This window comes from Antechinus flavipes, chromosome 4, assembly GCF_016432865.1.
Source record: "Antechinus flavipes isolate AdamAnt ecotype Samford, QLD, Australia chromosome 4, AdamAnt_v2, whole genome shotgun sequence".
In the NCBI taxonomy this organism is placed as follows: Eukaryota; Metazoa; Chordata; class Mammalia; order Dasyuromorphia; family Dasyuridae; genus Antechinus; species Antechinus flavipes.
In genome coordinates this window covers 157,340,673-157,361,593 of record NC_067401.1, presented here as the reverse complement: position 1 = coordinate 157,361,593, position 20,921 = coordinate 157,340,673, and the positions used below count along the sequence as shown (strand labels likewise).

Sequence of the window (20,921 nt, the reverse complement as noted above, 5' to 3'; positions counted from 1 at the left end):
TTTTACATCACTCAGGTTGTTGGAAGTACAAGGAGAATTCAGATTCAGTGGTATCATACCAGTCTAAGAATGTTTGAGACATTCCTTCTACTCTGAACTAAATGCTATAGTATGGGGGATGACCCCATTTGGGATTTTCTTGGCAAAGATACTAGGATAGCCTGCCTTTCTTCTCTAGCTCCATGAAAGGAGATTAAATCAATTCTATTTCAATTGTCTTAGGAAAATTCTGAAAATGACCTGGTAGGGTAAGATACCAGACACTGAGATCCTTTCTCAAGCTAAACTGACTAGCGTTCCAATTCTACTGCAGAGAGCACAATTCCATTGGGCTGGTCACATTGTTTGAATGACAAATGTATGTTTGCCAAAAAAAAAATTCTATGGAGAACTTACACAGGACAATTGCTCCCAAAGTGGTCACAAAAGGCGATATTGGATACTCTCAAGGTTTCTTGTAAGAAATTAAGAATGGATTGTATGACATGGGAGACCCTGGCTCAAGGTCACTCATTATAGCAACCCTCATCAGAGAAGGAGCTGTGCTCTATGAGCTAAGCAGAAATGAATTAGTCCTGAAGAAATGCAAGATGCACAAAATTAGAGAATCCACCAGGACTATTTGTGTCTGAGCAGTGGCAGAGGATTCTGGGATCATATTGGCCTGATCAGTCATAGTCAGATCATACTGTAACTCAACTCTAACATAGTGATGTCATTTTGGTCCTCTTCAAGAATGAAAAGCAACAACTAGCGTAGGGGGGTAGGGAGGTGGAGAGATTCTTGTGTTGTAAATCAGATGACTTGGTCTCTAGATCTCACTCTACCACTAATTACCTTTATGTCCTTAGAAAAGTCACTTAATCTTTCTTAAATGTGATACTGATTTTCAATAGGTCAGTCATCTTTGAAGATGGTATATTTTTATTATAATTTTTGAGTAAATTGTCTGCATTAATTAACTAATGACTGTAAAGCCTTTATCTAGATATTTAAAACAAGGTTAATCACACTTATGGAAGGATATAAGTGAAAGTTGTTTCAAATTTTCTGTAAATGAACTTTCAGACATCATTTAAAGAAAAAAAATCAATGCATATAAAATATTGCAATTGTAATTACTTTAAATTCAAACTTTAGTAACATACTTACTTTATAATCACTAATGCTGCCCATTGCAATATAAGGAGAAATGCTGGTTGCAATAAACATGCAGAAAAAGGATGCCTCCATAAAACCAACTCCTATGGATACATCATCCTGAAAAATGAAGAATAAATACAGTAAGATAGTGAGTAGTAAGTAATGAGCAGTAAGTCAGAAAAATCATAAATACTTAATAATGTTTTGTTCAAATGAGTAAAAAAAAATATTCAAAGTTATAGAAGTTATTCTCATCAAAAAGTGCAAAAAAGTGTTACATTTGGGAAAGATAACATCAACAATCATTGATTAAGTGCTAAGTGCTTACTATGATTCAAGAATTGTGCTGAATGTTAAAGATTTTTTAAGTCCCCCAATTCCAAGGAGTTTGTAGTCTAAATTATAGAGATAAAACAGAAACAAGGTGAAATGGAGATATTTAACATAGGGAAGGCATTCACAGGAAGAAATATTGGAAAGGCTTCTTGTAAAAAGTAAGATTTTAGCTAAAATTTCAACATAGGGAAAATTTGAAGATGGGTAAGAATATCTTCACATGAAAAGGCTTCACCTCTTTTACCACAGGGCACTAGGAGCTCTGCCTGCAAAACCACATATACAACTCTTAGGCTGAATTTGTAACTTTCTCAGCTCTCCTTTCTCATAAATGCCATATCTATACTTTGAAACAACCTAAGTTTGTAATTGCAGATGTACATAGCCACCCATAGAACACATATATCACATTTGCCTGCATCATCCTTAAACAAAGGTTTAGCAAGTCATAAAGACAAAAGAAATACATACAGGAGCCCCAAATTACCCTGGTTGTTTTCCTATGCATGTTTGGTAATGCTCCAGATGCTAGAGATACAAAAATCAAAAACAGCATAATCTGTGCCTTTAAGGAACTTGTTTTCTAATAGGGAGCCTCCCACACACTACACACAAACACACACAAAGACATGAATGTTATAAGATAAAATGTAATAAGAGCAAAGCAAAGATTCAGATAAAGAATTCTAAGAAAATTAAAGAGAAGAAGTGATCTTATCAGACTTTTAGAAGAGAATAGGACCATAAAACTGATTCTCTTACACAGAGAAAGGAGTTAAACTAATTTATTAATTAAAAAAAAAAGTCACAGTGCTGTTGCTCTGACCTCAGAGCAAAGAATCTAAGACTCAGCTTCTAGATACAGGGGCCAAGATGCTATTCAAAAAAGAGGATTAAAGAGTTCTGCCTTTTTCTCTTATTAACTATGTGGCTTTGGGCAACTGCCAAATTCTTCTTGTCACTTCTTCCCTTATGAAAGAAGATGGTTGGAATGTTTTGATATATATGGGAATTTTCTTTATACTGTCTTCTTCCTTGATTAAAAGAAGACACCAACCATTATAAAGAAATACTATAGAACCAGAGGTATCCAAAAACCATCTCGTAGAAGAGGATAATTTCAAAAAAATTGTAGAGAGGCTCAGAAGAAAAGAAAAATCCAATTTTCACAAGGAATATATAAATACTTGGAAGAAATAAAGCAAGAAAAGGAAATGAAATTATACTTATAGAAGAAATAACTTGGGAGAACAAAAATATTAGAAGAAAAAGTGGTCATGTCTAACCAAGACTAAATATTAAAAAAGAAAGAGAAATCAATAGTTCTGTAAAAACAACCACAAATATTAGGGGTCAGGGGAATCAAAAGACTGAATAAGTAGATTTAAAAGTAAGGTATTTGCTGGCAATCAGTCAGTAAACAAGCATTTATTATGTACCAGATTGTATAAAAACAACTCACCTGGAAAACAGTTCAATCACAGATAATTTAAAAATTCTCAGACTAATTAAAAATCAAAATTAATAGTAATAATGTCTAACATTTAGAAGACTTTAAAATTAGTGAAACACTATGTATGTTATCTCATTTTATCCTTATAAGACCCTATGAGGTAGATGCTCTTATTTTCTCCATTTTATAGATGAGGAAACTGATGTCAGAGAAGTAACTTTCCTAAAAGAGCATTAGAAAAGACACAGATCCCCTCTTATAAATCATTGGTGTTGATTGTATTCTTTCTCTTTCACCATTTTCTTCTTTATAAATGTGAGGGAAGCTAAGAAAGGAAACAATAATGGTAGGAAAATCTTGTAGCAAATTTCTCTAATATTCAAAGTATTCAAGGGAATAATGATAATATAGCACTTACTAAGTGTCAGACACAAAGCTGTGTTTTACAATTATTTCATTTGATCCTCACAACAACCCTGAGAAATAGGTGCTATTATTATGCCCATTTTACAGAAGAGGAAGCTGAGGCAAATAAAAGTTAAGTGACTAATGTAAATATATAAGAACAAGAAAAGGTCTTCAATAGATACATATGCTTATTGACCTAATTCTAAGATTCCACCTCACAGCCATCATATTTGCAAAGATGACCAAAACCCCCCAAAAAACAAAGATAGGAAGGAATACCAAATGTTGGAATGGTTATAGGATAACAGGCACTAATTCATTGTTGAAACTATAAGGTAATCCAATCACTCTGGAAAGCACCTATATAAGAATATATTTCCATATATAATGCACACATTTATATATGTGCATATATGTATAAAATGTATATATATATGTAGACAATATATGATCCTATTGATCAGTTGGTTAATTTTGCTGAACTGAATTTGTTTTTTAATTCTTTGTTTTAAGGAATCTGGAAGAGTAGGGAGGGATATAATGGGGAGTTATGGTGATATAAAAAATAGTCAAAATCAATAACATTTAAATTTAAAAAGAAAATATGCTTAGATTAGATTATTCTGAAGTCTTCTAATGCCATAAATTTGTTGGAACAAATCAATTTGTTGATTGATGATTAATCAAGTAACTATAAAATTTAAAAATTATATTTACTACACTCTTGTTAATAAAGTAGGGAAGCATATTTATACATTTTGGACAAATTTTCCCTAAAAGTTGTTTATAAGAAAGGGAGTGGGAAATTTCATGGTTAATAAAAGATTTCATTTACCTAGAAAGGTCACTATGTGAAACATGATGTTTACTGACAGTGCTGGATAAATGAAACATTATTATACTTACATGAAAAAATGTGCTCCTCTTCGTTTGAATATGTTCTGATGGATTAAAAATTCCAAGTAGTCCATTGCTAATAACACCCATGAGAACAGGAAAACAGTTCAATCTCTTGGTATTGCATGCAACTGAAAACCTGTAATGCTTAAGAATAATAAATGTGAGCTCTTAAAGCAAAGGTTTTGGTATATGATACAAGAAAACATTTTTAATTGCCATGTTCTGGCTAAGGTTCTGAATTAAGTTAGTGTTGGTATTTACAACATTTGGCAACATACTCTATATTCACGAACTTACGATTTTGAAAATGTCAATTAATGTTGATATTGGGAATAATGGCTACTTTATTTGTATGAAGAAAACCAGCATATTTTGAATCACTGCTTCCCAGGCTTATTGAACTATGAAATACTTTAAGGCTAAAAATGTAAGACTGGAAATCTTGCATGTGGATCATAGTGAAAAGCTCTAAGGACATATAAAGCCTCTAAGAATAAAGAGAGATCAGAAAAAAAAATTAGGAACTGAGAAGAAATTTAACCTATTTTCATAATAAAAATTATTAATCATGACATTTTATATATAATTAATTTAAAATTTTGTGTTTTGGGAAAATATATCCAATTTAAAAATTTCTAATGAAATTCCAATTCATATAAGAACACCAAGCTTCCAAAAAATAAAATACAGTACCTTAAATGGTATATAAGTAGCAATGTCCTAAAAGTCCAATAGATGGCATTATTTTGCTATGAAAGCAAATTTGAACTTGAGTGAATAGATTGGATTTTTTCAGTTATTGTACTTTTGTAGTAGTAGGCAAGCTAAGTATTGTTTTTTAAAATAAAATATACAGTCATTGTATTGAATTCAGTGCAAATTTTATGTTTTTCTGAATTTCCTTGAGATCAAACTGAAGTATGAAATGGAGAAGAAACTAATGCATTTTTCCTCCTATTTTCTTTCTGAGTAGAAATTAGATATAAAAGTAAAATAAAGTGTATTGTGATCTTTCCAGGTCAATGCGCTTGATTGTTGTGATATATATATACACACACACAGTCTTTTAAAATGATTTATGAATTGCTTTTGCCTAAGGCTTCAAAAGAAGTAGGCTTTTTTTTTTTCATTACAAAATAGAGATCAGCATCTTTGACTTGCAAATAATCAATAATTACATCTCATTGTCTGAATAGAGTAAAATACCTAAAAACAAGCAAACAAATAAACAAAAACAAACAAAATAAACAGCTCTTTGTATCATATCTACAATTTAGTAGTATGTAGAAGATTATAGGATGTTTCATGGAGTAGTTACCTGAACTTAAGACTTGAGAGAGGAAAACGATTCTAGTAATTGAAGATTAAGAGAAAGTACTTGAGGGAATAGCTTTCATCAAATAACAGAGAATCCAGGACAAAAGGAATCTTCATTTAGAGACCAAGAGGCTATGTGAACAAAGGCTAGAAAGGTAGGTTACAATTAATTTTTAGGATATCTTAAATTCTAGATTGAAGAGTTTGCATCTTAACCCTCAGGTAACTATTAAAGGTTTTTAAGTAGAGGGTAGAAGGTATGTGACATGCTAAGGTTTACATACTAGAGAATGAAAATGTCACCTATGAAGGACATGTCAAAGAAAGAGAGAAGACAAAAACGACTAGTTATAAAACTACTTCTATAATCTGGGTGAAAGACAATGGGATCTGAACAAAGATCATGATCATATATATGAGTGCAGAAATGGAGAGAGATGTCAAAAACACTGTGGAAACAAAATTAATACTGTGTTCCTCATTTATTCTATTTTTTTAAAATTTTGCTCCATTGCCTGCTGTGTACCTCTCTTGGTGCCTGCTGTGTACCTCTCTTGGTGCCTACTGGGACATTGAAAGTGAAGCTCCTCTTTCATTTATTTCTTAATCAGGGATCCTCAAATTACGGCCCGCGGGCCAGTAACTGAGGACATTTATTCCCCTCACCCAGGGCTATGAAGTTTCTTTATTCAAAGACCCACAAAACAAAGTTTTGGTTTTTACTATAGTCCTACCCTCCAACGGTCTGAGGGACAGTGAACTGGCCCCCTATTTTAAAAGTTTGAGGACCCCTGTATGAATGTCAGGAACTTTGGGCAGGTCTAAAAGCATTCTTTGAACGCAGGTCATTGCATTGCTCAGCATGATCTCTTCTCCACAAGTAATTCTCTTTTCTTGTTCTAGACTTCTATGGTCCATTGTGGTCATACTTTCTAGTTAGTTTCTGAAAACCCCTCTTCCATGCCTATGGAAAGAACATCATTAGCTTTTCCTACTCAAGTTAGACTGCAACACTAGTTACTCTAGCCACAAATCTCAGAAGTCCCTACTGATGATTTGTTGTCAGATCTCCACACTTCTAAACCATTAACATGCTACCGCAATTGGGAATCTCACAGATGTTGCCATGTGACATGCCCTGAAGCCTACACCTTTGTCATGCTGCTTTATTTTACATCACTCAGGTTGTTGGAAGTACAAGGAGAGTCTAGGTTTGGTGGTACCATGCACGTCTAAGAATGATTGAGATATTCCTTCTACTCTGAGCTAGATGCCATAGAGTGGGGTGTGAAGAGAGTGAATCAAATGACTGTGAATCAGATGATTTTAGCCTTTTCATTTTACCACTAATTATCTCTCTGTCCTTGAAAAAGTCACTTAATCTTTCTTAAATGTGATAATGATTTTCAATAGGTCAATGGGTCACATCTTTGAATTTCTGTGGGATAGAAAATTGACATCTAGCAATTCAAGAAATTTCACTAATAGATATATATAATTGGGTAAACTGATTCTCTTTGAAATGGTTATTTTTATTGTAATTTTTGAGTAGAGAAAATTGTCTGCATTAATTATCTGATTATTGGTAAAGCCTTTTTCTAGCTATTTGAAATAAGGTTAACTACACTTATGGAAGGATATAATTGAGAGCTAGTTCCACAAATGTCTATAAATGCCTTTTCATAGATCACTTAAGGAGAAAATCGGTGCATATAAGATATTACAATTAGTAAAAAAAAAGTTTATGCTTTAGTTACTTTATTATCACTGTTATTACCTATTACAATATAAGGAGAAATGATGGTTTGCAATAAATATGCAGGGAAATGATGCTTTTATAAAAATCAACCTCTATGGATATAATACTATTTAAGGCTAAACAGAACTATGATGAACTTTAATTTTTTCCCTGAAAAATATCTTGTTTTATAACTATTTTAATATTGTTGTGTTGGTTATCTGCTTTAAATAGTTTTTCCATCTAGAAATCAAATAATCTATCATTTTTACTATACGTGGGTCTATTTTGCATATTTGAACTATATAAAAAAGCCATGAATGAAGAATTCATTATAAAATTTTGCAATAATTAAGACAGTATAAATGTTAGCATACTTTGGCATATTTTATTCAATAATTACTGAACAAATAAATAATTTGTTCTTTAAACCCACAAGATTTTTTTGGTGCATAGACCTTTAATATATCTCTCAAGATGCTTCTGCCATGGGGTATTTAACCTTCATTCTTAAAGAGAATCATTTATTTTATCAATTTATTACAATTGTTCTACTGGTAAATTATTATTATTAATAACATTAGATTCAAGAAGGGAATTTTAAATTCCTAACAAAGTATATTCTTCTCCTTTTCAATACTATCTGAGATATCAACATCATTATGTCATACATTTCATTATTTGATAAAAACTTCTTGTGTCAAGTGAAGGTTTTAAATTGCCCCATGTTATTCTCAAGCCTTTTCCTCTTTAAATTGTGTTAGCTCCTAAATTTCTCCTATTTTATCTATTGAAATAGTCAGCTAGTACGTCTGCCTGCTTGAAATTTCTCCTTATTTTAATCATCTAGCAACTAATGTGAATTTCTTCAAACAAGTTCTGTCCATGTCACCTCATTTATTCAATAAATTCCAGTGGCTTCCCATCGCCTCCAGGAGAAAATTTTTTTAAAAATCCTTTATTTGGCATTCAAAGCTTTTCATTTCCTAGCTTCTTCTTACTTTTCTAGTCTTCTTTCACCTTAGTTTCTATCATATTCTCTTTGGTCCAATGACAATGGCCTCTTTGCTATTCCAAAATCATGACGCCCAACTCAGCTCTAGACCTTTTTCTCTGGCTGTCTCTCATGCCTATGTTCTCCTTCTTCCACTCTTACTACTGATCTCCCTGGTTTGCTTTAAGCCTCAACACAAAATTCATCTTTTATGGAGTCTTCCTTAACCTCTCAATTCTAATGCTCTCCCTCTTTTAATTATTTCCTATTTATTCCATGTTTAGCTTGCTTATGTGTATGTCCTTGTGTGTGTGTCTTCCAATTTGTCTCTCTCATTAGACTGTAAGCTCCTTGAGAGCAGGAACTGTCTTTTACTTCTTTTTGAATCCTCATCACTTAGCACTGTGTCTGCACATAGAAGGCTATTAATAAATGCTTTATCAATTGATTTGTAAATTAATTGGCTGGCTAGGCTTAAGAATGAAATTATTTCATATGATCATCCTGTGCTGCATTGACCTGTAGTCACGAAAACTTGAGTTCAACTCCAGTTACCTCTATTAGCTTTATCTGCAAAATTAGAGTATTAATAGCACCTACCTTCCAAAGATGCTTCCAAAGCATCAAATAAGATAGAGCATTAAAAAGTACCTATTACAGTTCCTGACACAAAGTAAGCACTATATAAATGTTGTTATTCAATTGGGTTAGTCAAGTCCAATTTTTTGTTACCTTTTTAGGGAATTTCTTGGCAAAAATACTAGAGTGGTTTGCCATTTTCTTCTCCAGATAATTTTACAAGTAAGGAAATTGAGGCAAAAAGGATCACCTGGCTAGTGTGACCACATTTGAACACAAGTCTTATTCCAGGTCTCTCACCTTATCCACTGTGCCATGTAACTTCTCTGATACAAAGATTAGCTAGTGTTATTATTGCCAGTAATACATTGTTGTTTGACTTGGAGCTGAGGGTGTCATCAACAAAACCAATAGGAAGTTTTTCCTCTATAGTATCTCTTTCTAATTTTGTTATCATAAGGTACTGGCATATGATGGAAACAATCATATATTCAGTTTATTTCAAGCATACTCATAGTCTGCTCATTTTAGTGGTGAACACCATTTGTATTGGAGTCTTTCCAGCATGTATAGGAATTTCTGATTTTTGTTTTTTTACTGTAAAACTCAAAGAGTCCTCTATTCTTTATTTCAATCTGATCATCGAACTGGTTTTATATAAGGTTGATTTGTGATTCACGACTACTTAATTCTATTTCTTTAACTCTTAGGAACAAGGTCACAACCCTTATTGAGGTACTGACCCAATAAATGGTATTTTCAGAGCTCAATTTGCTAGTATTTCAGTATTTCTGTCAGGCTTTTATAGTTACCATAATAGACCCAAAATATGCATTCTGTGAACCATCTTACTTTGCATTCCTAACATTGCCTTGGCCAATCTCCCTTTGGGAGATGAATAAGGGGTTGGATTTTTAGAAGTCATAATAGTGATCGTTATTGTTGTAGTTGCTGCTAAGAACTAGACTGTCTCATGAGGTTGTTATTTTTTATTTGAATTTTTAATTTGCAAACTACAGTTTTTTCTTTAAACGTGTACAAAGGTGTTTGTATGCTTGTTTTTTCCTGAATTAATAAAATATATTAAATGAATTGCCATGTTGCTATTTTATGAATTACAGCATAGTTTCAACATTTTAATTTAAAATATACATACATACACACACACACACACACACACACAAATAGAGAACATACCTTTCGTTTACCAGAGATTATGATAGCTCCATTATATGATGGATCTTCTATGCCATTTTTATTTCTAAAGTTAACTACTTCCAAAACAATATTCTGATGCTTCAATGAATGTACAAAATCTTCAAGGTTTGACCCTAACATGTAGGGAATAATAGAAGAGAGGACTAAATTATGAAAAAAGGATTCCAAAAGATAGTCTTATGTTAATATTCATCACAATTTAAGTTGATTTTATAAACCTAATATAGGAAAAAAAATCAAAGTTCCTAGAATGTGAAAAGGTATTGTTGATTCTTGTAAAAATAAGTATTTCATTTTCATGATTTAGATTATTTTTTTTCAGGGACCAGAAATTAATGAAATTTCAGTAATGGATGTAGAAAGGAATTTACGACCCAGGAATATTCTGTTGTTGTAATTAAATAGCACTTATCTAATTTGCTTTTAAACTTTTTTCTATCTTATTAATTGGCCAGTTTCAAGGTCAGTTGAATATAGATGTCAAAATGTCTTTTGTAAACTATATTTTGTTCACTATATTTGTTATCATTGTTTATATTTCTATTATTTGAAAATGTTAGCAAAGATTTTCTTCTTCTATTAAGATCCATTACTTCTCCCAAATATAAGATATTTCTCTGTGTTGTTATCATTGTTTATATTTCTATTATCTGAAAATGTTAGCAAAGATTTTCTTCTTCTACTAAGATCCATTACTTCTCCCAAATAAGTGGTTCAGTTAATCTTGTCTTCCTGCCACCTACATTTTTCTAGAAAGCTGCTATTCTCTCTTTAAAGTTTGCTATTTATTACCCTTAACCCCAACCAATTTGGGGGAATTATGGCAAAGACAAGTACATTTTGATTGCTGTCTTGAGACAGGCTTTCCTAATGTGATTTGAATAATCCTATCCACTGAGCTGAGAAAATGAATTGGGGAGTACATAGTGTTTTATAATCCGTTATCAATGTCTCAATGATTAACAGCAACAATAAGGCATTGTTCCTTTAGGGGTGGATATCCATCTCTGAACTCACAGATTACAAAATATATTAGAATGGAATTTAAGTCATTAAAGCAAAATTTATTGGTTACTTTTGGTGTCATGAACAATTTTAACAGTTCAGTGAAGCTTTTAAGGTCATTTTCAGAATAATGTCTTTTAAATGAATAAAATAAAATACTTAGGATTGCAAAGGAAACCAATTATGTTAAATACAGTACTTAAAGTATTTTTTGAAGCTAACTTCATGGGCTCATTTGCATTTGAGACTGCAATAATTACATGTGTAATGAGAAGCAATAAGTTACAAACTCAAAGGAAGTGGTACCTTTTTGAAGGAGGAACCCAAGGAATTCATTTCTGAGTAAGTCTTACAGTATATGTAGGTACTTAAAGGAATTTCAATTGATGGGTCTCTGTATATATAGTTGACATAATCCATGAAAAAGGATAACATCTGATTAAGCACCTTTTTGCTAAAGTTATAAGATTTGTAGAGAAAGTTACAATGGGTAAAACTCTAGCCTCCTGCCCTATTGCAAAAAAAACCTAGACTCCTCTTATTTGTACCAAATATCCAGAGAGAGGGGTAGGTATCACTAATGGACAGGAAAATTGATGCCAATGAAAGGAGAAGGCAGTAATTAGGAAGATTGAGCGGACAGTAAAAGTATTATAGCAAAAGCTGTAGAAACCAGTGATTATCGATGAAAAAAGCTTTGTAGATTGTGAGAAAGATGCAGTTTATATAGTCTAACAGAGGTTGTTAGCATGAGAAGACTCTCATATTGCACATGGCATTGGGGGAAACCTTGAAGAATTTGAGGTTGTTACAATTCATTTACATAATATAATAACACAGTTTTATAACTAACATGATTATCTTTAATAACAGGGCTTGACTGGGTCTGTCTGTATAAGAGAATTTGTTGGGTTTATGAATAGGGATATAAACCAAGGGAAATATGAAAATATAATTAATCATAACCTAGATCCATTGTGCTTTAATCTCCCCCTTCCTACTACAACACAAAAGTAGAACAGTCAATTTTTCCTTTGTCTCATCAGTGATATTTTGTGCAGCCTAAATAAAGCTGGATATTTTCATTTTCTCATAGTTATTATTTCTTAAGAGTAAATTAAATGGAAAAATAGATGTTAATCACATATATATGCATGTAGATATAGATAGTTACTTTTACCTGTATTATTAACAACCAACAGACTAGTTAGAGGAGTATGTGGTTGTTGTCCAGGGGAAAGGAAATACATATTAGGAGAAAGTCCCCAAGAATTAGTTTGACGAAATACTCTATACAGTATGTTTTCCATAATGAAAGGGAAATAACCAATTCCAAACACCAGTAATCTAAACAGAAGAAAAATAACATTATTTGTGGCAATATTTGCTTTGTATGACATTCAATCATGCTCCATTTAGAAACAATTATGCAATCAAAAATTATTTTAAAATTAGCAGATATGCTGATAGAATAAAAATCGCTAACAATATGAGTTTATCCAGCACATTTAACAATAATCATAATCATTGACAGAGGAAACATGGCACAATAAATGATGAACTGGAACCAGATGAACATGTATTCACATTCTATTTGACACTATCTATGTGGCAGTAAACAAGTCGTTTAACCTGTCATTGCTTGAGGCAACTTTTTAATTCTATAAGACACAGAGAAATTGCCAACCTAAATTAATAGAGGCAATTTTCCCACCAGAGAGTTCCTATAACCAGTGAAGTCACAGGTCCTGTTCCTATCCTATTCCATCACCATTATTCTGCTGTCTAAAATGACAATCAGTTAATTGCATAAGTAGAAGGAAGATTTTTTTAAAAAAAAAAGACACAAAGGAAAAAGTCAAGGTCAATTACTTTATAACTTTGACTTGTCCAATATCATTTCAGATCCCTGTTTGGTCTGGTAGGGCAATTATTTTGTGAAAGAGAAACATGGAAATGTGAAAATGCATTCCCAGAGGAAAGCAATAGAACAGAATAGAACTGACAACATAAAAAGAAAAACAAAATCTATACTGAAATGTCTGAAGGTTTTTGAATTTATAATCCAGTAGTATACATATAATGTAGATCTGGTACATATTTAAACTATCTAAAATGGTGTTATCTACATGAATGGTGCTAGGGACCTGATTCCAAAAAAATGGGAGGCCTGCAGTATCTGTGGACCTTCAACATTAGCTTTCCTCATGATTAAAAGCAACCTTTTTCTATTGTCAGTAAAGCCATAGTGGTAGGTGTCTTTAAAGCAGATGATCTAGAAAGTCAAGTAGTTTTTGGTGGCATTCTCATCTGAGGATGAACTCTTTCAATCACATCATGTGGTAAGGGGAGAAGATTTGAGAACTGCCTTTTCCTCTTCTCCCCTAAACCATGTAATCCCAGGAAATAGATCTAGGCCTTTGGCTTTTTCATTAATTCTTTTTCCTCCCAGATACAGGGAACAGAATCTTTAAAATGTCTCAAGTGCAGGCTATGAAGACCTGGGAGTCCAGGAATCTAGACTAAATATTAGTTATCTAGTATTAAATTCTGAATATTCAGCTTTGGAGTTACACTTGGTGGGATTAAGATTATATTAGAACCCAACAAAACTGTCACCCAGGTACCCACTATCAAAATTAGGTATATTGGTAATTATATGGGATGTTGGCAAAAATATTTGTACTTTTTTCTTGGTATATTTCTTTCCTAAAGTTAATCTGTTGTTAAGTAATTAAATGAAATGGTGATGCTAATTATGGGATTCCTAAAATGAACATCACAGGGCTACTCAGGGCTAAAGATAATGGCAAATGAAAGAAATCTGAGAATTCTATAATGAATAAAATGTAACAGGAGAGAGTGGGGCCAAAGTCAAACCTCTTAACTATCTTTAAAAATAGATAAAATAAATTCTACCTATTACTTTTGGAACATTCCTAGTTTGGAGGTAAGAAGTATCTACCTCTGCCAAAAAAAAGGTGATCCACTAAAGAAGAAAATGGCAAATCACTCCAGTATCTCCGCCAAGAAAATCCCTATGGGATCAGGAAGAATTGTCCATAATTGATGAACAACAACATCTACCTCCAAAATTTACTGGGAACCCTTGACTAATGGGTAATTTTGCTTCTAGGTACCAAAGAAAAGAGATAGGGGTGAGTCTTGAGGTTCTAGGATTCATTATTCATTTGTTCTATAAACATTTTTAAGTGCCTATTATATATAATGTATTGTGCTAGGTGATCTGGGAAGTAAAAAAGTTTGAAGTAGTCCTTAAACAATATAAACTGTTTGTAATAGTAGGAAAGGAAAAGATCCAACCAAATTCCTTCTATGATACAAATATAGTCTTGATACTTAAACCAGGGAGAGACAAAACATAAAAAAAAAACATATTTCAAGAATACTCATGCAAAAATAATTAAATAAATATCAGCAGAGTCTACATTCTATGACCACATTGGATTTAAATTAAGAATGCAAGATGTTAGGACAACTATAAACATTATAGGCCATGATAAACTAGAAATAAAAATCTCATTCTATCAATAGATACAGAAAAGGTTTTTGACAAAAATACAAAATCCATTTCTAATAAAAAAAATTTAAATATAACAATAAACCAATCTTTCCTTTCAATAGAAAACAATATCTGTCTGAAGCAAATAGTTAATATTACAGATAATGAAGAAGTACTATAAGGCTTTTTCCAATAAAATTAGGCATAAAGTATGTCAGTTATCATCAATATAGTTTGATTTAATTCTTGAAATATTTCCTATATCAAAAAGATTTTTAAAAAAGAAATTGAAGGAATAACCATAGACAAAGAAGAAACAAAAATATTACTTTCTGCAAATAATATGAATTCTAGTACATAAACACTAAAGATTCAACTCAAACAATAAGATTTGTTTCTCATTTTGAGAAATTGACTCTTATCTGAAACAAAGGCAAGTTGCACACAGTTTGATATAAAAGGACATCAAACTCAACCAGAAGAATAAAGTAGAGATGGGGAGGGGAAATTAAGAGGAGAATAATACCAGGAAGGAAATAGTTATATATAAGTATGTATGTTTGTATATATGTATGTATGTATTCACAAGGAAAACAAATTAACTGATCCTGAAGGCAGAATAAAAGGATAAAAAAAAGAGTCAAGAAAAAGGAATGGAATGGGGTGAAGAGAAAAAAAGAGAAAGAAAAAAGAAGAAAAGACAAGACAAGAGAAAAAAATAAAACAACTGCTATCTAGAGATTCCTTAAGTTTCCTCTTAAACAATTAAGTAATTTGTGAGCATATTGTGATATATCAGTAAAATGGAATATGATTATGATATAAGAAATGGAAAAAAAAGATCATTTAAGTATATTCTGGGTAAAGCATGCACTGACAGAACAAAATGAGCAGAACTATGAGAACAATTTATAAAAAAGAGAGCAAAGTGGCAAAGAAAAACAGCTTTGAAAGACTTTAGAATTCTGATCAATACAACAACCATTACACTGTGAACTCCTTGAAAGTAGTGGTTAATTTTTGTTTTCTTTTGTTTCCTTGTTGCCCTTCTTTGTATTCCCAAAACTTAGCACAAAGCTTGGAATATAGAAGTAGCTTAACACAAGCTACATGACTGACCTAATAACCATGTTTTCAGTAGATCAAAGACAAAAAGAGATGATGAACAAAATAAGACAAACATTTTTGAATATAGCCACTGAGTGGATTTTTCCCCCTTTACTGTGTTTATTTGTTACAAGTCTATTTTTGGTTGCTTTTGTTTTAAATTGGAGGATAGGTGTTGGATGAAGGAAGTTATGAATATTAATAAAAAAGAGGGCCATTGCAATATTTTTAATTGCACAGAAGAGAATAGGAAGAAATATAGAGAAGCAAATAGGACTATTTCAAAAGTAATAGGTAGAATTTATTACATATTTTTAAAGAAAGCAATATGAAATGGAGATTCACAAATTCATAGAAACTTAATTTTAGTGCTCTCCTGTTTATATAAAAATAGTTTTAGTTGCTAATTGTTCTATTTTTTTTTCAAAAAGGCGATAGATAATAAAAAGAGATTGAAAGATAGAGATAGATAAATAGCTTTAAGTTTCTGTGTGAAGATTTTCCTTTCTTAAATGTTTGACAAACAAATGTGAAGTTCTTTGATACTCACAGGCACAGGAAAGCTTTTTTCTCATGCTTTAACTTTAAGAGACGAATCCTTGCTATTGCACAGACTTGCTTCCTCCACAGAGCCATGCCAGTGATCATTGAAGAAACTGAAGAGAGAGCTTGTTCCAATTCAACAAAACACCTAGCATCTCTGGTCATTTCTATTTTCTCCTGTCCCCAAATGCCAAAATCTATGAACACATCAAGAAAGCCACAATGTAAAACAAGCCATTATTAAAAAGCTATCATAATTATAAGTAAAAGAGAGATAATATGGTATAGTTGATAAAAAAAAAAACTGGTTTCAGAGTTAAAAGACTTAAATTCAATTCTTGTCCATATTCTTACAGTGTGATCACTTAGCTTCTTGGTGCTTTAGGCTTCTTAAACTGGATTATGACCCCAAATGAAGTCACATAACTGAATGTAGGAGTAGTAAAAAATTTGGCAACAGTAAAAAAGGCAATTCCAAAACACCTGGGATGTAAAGGGCCATCCCATTCCCTTCCAAAGAGAGATTTCTAGAGTCTGAATGTGGAACAAAGCATAATAGTATTTTTACCTTTTTGTAGTGTGGAGTTGTTTGTTTACTTGGGTTTTTTTCTTTTTTGTGTTTTTTCCCCTTTTGATCCATTTTTTCCTTCAGAAATTGATAAATATGGAAATCTGTTTAGAAGAATTGCTATATTGAATTGCTTACTGCCTTGAGGAGAGGACATGGAGAGAAGGTTTTTGCAAAGATGAATGTTGAAAACTATCTTTGCATGTATTGGAGGGAAATGAAGTACTATTAGAAAGGGAAAAAACAGTAGAAGATATCAAATATTTTGCCACAATTTAATTCTTTATGTAAAAATAAGCACTTCAATCTTGCTTTTGTCTTTAACAAAAGATAAAATTATCTGTATACCAAATAATGTTTTTTAAAAAATTTCTTTATGACTAGTTATTTTATATACTTATATACCTGGGTTCTAATAAAAAATTTCTCAAACAAAAAAGTGTCCTGACTGGAAAAAATTTTAAGAAGCCCTGCTCTAGACAACTCTTTAACACTATATAAGTTACAGAGAAGGTGATGATCTGTATTAATAGAGGTTGCTTTCTCAATCTAGAATTTTTAATACAATGAAATCACAATTCTATAAATGTTAAAATTATTATAAATATTTAAATATTTATAATTATAAATATTAAAAATGTTTAGAGTATTTATAGTCATAGAAAAAAAGAAAAGAAATAAATGATACTAACATGTTTTTTGTGGATATTTTATCTGTCCATAAATTTCAATGAAGAAGTTTAATTTTTTTGTTTCAGCAGAAATTTTGGTATTTTGGTAAATTATTCATTTCAGACACATAAGATCAGCATTTTAAAGTTGGTGTCTTCTCTATTTTATAATCTTGTTATTTCTCAAAATTGTCCCCTTTCTTCTACTCATACAACTACGCTAACTGGAGGTGAGAAAATTTGAGCATTGCATGATGCTAAATTATAGATTTTAAGAAAGCAAATTTATAAAAGAAAAAAAATTACTAAACCAGTTAGTCAATAAACATTTATTAAGCACCTACTATTTACCAGCCACAATGTTAAAGATGCAAAAACTAAAAAATCCTAAGGCCAAAAGCTCTCAATAAACTCACAGTGTAAATGGAGAAAACATCCAAACAATCATATGCAAATAAGTACAATGGAAGATAAATTGGAGATAATAACAGAAGAAAGGCATTAAAATTAAGGGGGATAAGCAAAAGCTTCGTGTAGAGGTAGAGTTTAGCTAGGACTTAGAGGAAGCCATATAACATCCCAAGCATTCAAATGCTTCAGTAGAAGTCAACACAGGTGGAAAATGCTCAAAAACAGAATTCCAAAGACACAAAGAAATAATACCAGTGAACAAGAAAATGGAATTCATCTAAAAAGCTTTAAATAGATGGACAAGAAACTCACCCAATATTAAAAACAAATACATAGAAGACAGAAAACATTATGAAAATAGTGTCAAGAATGATATATGAAATCATGAATGCAAAAAAAAAGCATTTTAAGTACTTACTATGTGCAAAACACTATGTTGAATATTGAAAATACCAATAGAAAAGCATTTTTCCAAACTCAAGGAAATCATATAAATAATAAAGAGAGATAGAAGCTGCAAGTCTGAAGGAAAGACTTTGGTCATTAGACTGCAGTAGAAAAATAGATATTAATATATTTTTCCCATTGATAAAGCCATGTCTGTATTTGACATTGAACCAAAATGCACCAAATTTTGTTACCAAGTGCCATGTATTTTAGGATGAATACTGCAGCATCTTTAGAGAAGCAATTGACAGAGTAAATATTCTCAAGAATTACTTCCTGGATGATAACTATAGCAGCCAGGCTGGAAACAAGGTTCACTCATCAGGATGAGGGAGGCGAGGTATTGCTTTTCCTACAGATATTAAGATTACCTGTCTATCAATGACAATTGATCTATCAGTGACAGTTAGCACTGGTGTTAGCAAGGTAATAGGTCTCTTTTTCATAAAGGGCCATGCCTTGCTGATGACTTTGGGATCTAGACTGGAAGCAGAACCACTAATCTAGGTTGTGCTGCTCTTCTTGGAGCCTCTCTTCCCCAGATTCTAAGCAACAGTTGAGGTGGTAGGGATGATTTGTCCTGACATATATCTCTCCTGAACTTAGAATAGGGTTAAGCTGTCAACATTTGTTGCTTATTTGTTTGCATCACAGGAGAAAAAAAAGACTATAGAATTGCAAATTTACTTAGGGTAAATGTGATGGTGATAACTTTCATTTATTTGGGAAAGAATGCAGAGGTGCTCCATTGCATTCTCTGCAAAGGAGAATGACCTTGACACTAGAAATGACAACAAAAATGACAAAAAAAAAAAAAAAAAGTTGTTACGCAAGAGAAAAAAGAAAGCTGAACATCCCTAGATGAATTCAAGTAACCTGGCCCAGATGAATGACACTGTTAGGTCTTGAAAGAACTGGTAGATGTGTTTGCTGAGCCACTTTCAATGATATTTGAAAGTTAATAAAAAAAAGAAGAATTGATTGGAGAAGGACACATGTCCCCATCTTCAAATAAATTAAAGGAACAAGATCTACAAACTATATAACAATGAATTTAATTTTGATTCTAGGGAAACTTCCAGAATGTATCTTTAAGAAGGCTAAGGAATAGCTAGGGGAAAAAATAGCAATTACAAAGCTATCTCAAGAAAAAGTCATGGCAGACTATCCTCATTTCCTTTACTAGATTATTAAACTAGTAGATGAGAACAATTTTTTGGATACAGATTATTTCGATTTATAGCAAAGCTTTAGATAATGTATCACACTATTCTTGCAGAGAAGATGGGGAGATATTGATTACATGAAAATATAATTAGACGAATTTAGAACTGATGGAATGGCTGCATTCAAAATGTATTTATTTATTAATGGATTAGTGTTAATATGGCAGAAAATCTCCAGTGAAATACCCCAATGATCTCTGTGTAACCCTATGTTGTTTTTTTTTTAAGTTATCAATTCTTAAGGGACACGTCAATTCTCCAAGAGCCTCCACAGCTGTGGATCATAACATCTGAAGGAGTTGTAGGGCAGCCTTTGCTGACACAGGTGTTGTGGACTGGGAATGAGATAAATTGGAGTCAAAGGGAAGAGGAAAGAGGTCAGAGAACACAACTGCCTCTCATTCTCCTTGTATCATCTTCTCACAAGAGAAGATCCATGCTGGGTTGGAACTCCAGCAGCCACTGTATTCCAACAGCTCTCCCGTGTATTCCAACAGCTCTCCCGTGTATTCCAACAATCAATGACTTGAATAAAAGTATAGATGGTATATCATCAGATTTGTTGATGATATAAAATAGAAAGCTAACACAATGGATGACAATGGCAGGAATCAAAAGATATGGACAGACTCAATCATTGGGATTAATTAAATACCATGAAATTCAATAGGGATAAATGTGAAAAATTTAACTTGGATAAACAAGTTAGCTTCATTAGTATAAGGTGCAGAGGGATGTTTAGATTGCAGTTGTTCCAAGAAAAATATCTTAAGGTTTCAGTGAATTACAAATTTAAGATGAGTCAGCGTGATGTGGAAGCCAAAAAAGATAATGCATTTTTCATCTATATTGAGTCATGAATTCTAGGAAGAGGGAGGCAGTAATCCTATTGTATTCTTCTCTCATTAGACTCCATCTAGTGTATTATGTTTAGTTCTGAGAGCCACAGTTCAAGAAAGATATTGATAAGATGAGAAATGTTCCAAGGAAGGTGACCAGGGTGGTGAAGAAATTTGAGTTCACTGTATACAAGGATCAATTGGGGAAAATAGAATATGTTAAGCCTAAAGATGAGAACACTTAGAGGGCATTGGGAGGGGAACATGAGTTTAAGTTTACCATATGAAGGAAAGATTGGATTACTTCTGTTTGGCCCTCCGTGGCAGAACCAGGAGTGATAATTTAAAGCTGCAAAAAAGATAAATTTAAATTTAATGTAAAGAAAGACTTCCTAAGAAGTTTTCTTCCTGGAAATCTCCATTCTATATCTTCTCCACTTGAACCACCTCATGCCAACCAGAACATAGGTATCTTCGGACCACCTGCGCTCATTC

At 32.3% G+C, this 20,921-nt stretch overlaps 1 protein-coding gene across 1 annotated transcript in view; it reads right to left on the bottom strand.

The window, feature by feature from the left end:
• LOC127560551 (ATP-binding cassette sub-family A member 10-like) overlaps positions 1-20,921 on the bottom strand; it is a 109,707-nt gene that overhangs the window by 37,055 nt on the left and 51,731 nt on the right. Inside the window, exons 19-23 of the mRNA XM_051995227.1 lie at positions 16,272-16,461; positions 12,272-12,438; positions 10,066-10,199; positions 4,247-4,384; positions 1,153-1,260 (exon numbers count right to left, since the gene is read on the bottom strand). Of these exons, the coding sequence (XP_051851187.1) occupies positions 1,153-1,260; positions 4,247-4,384; positions 10,066-10,199; positions 12,272-12,438; positions 16,272-16,461 (737 nt within the window). The remainder of the gene's footprint in view (positions 1-1,152; positions 1,261-4,246; positions 4,385-10,065; positions 10,200-12,271; positions 12,439-16,271; positions 16,462-20,921) is intronic.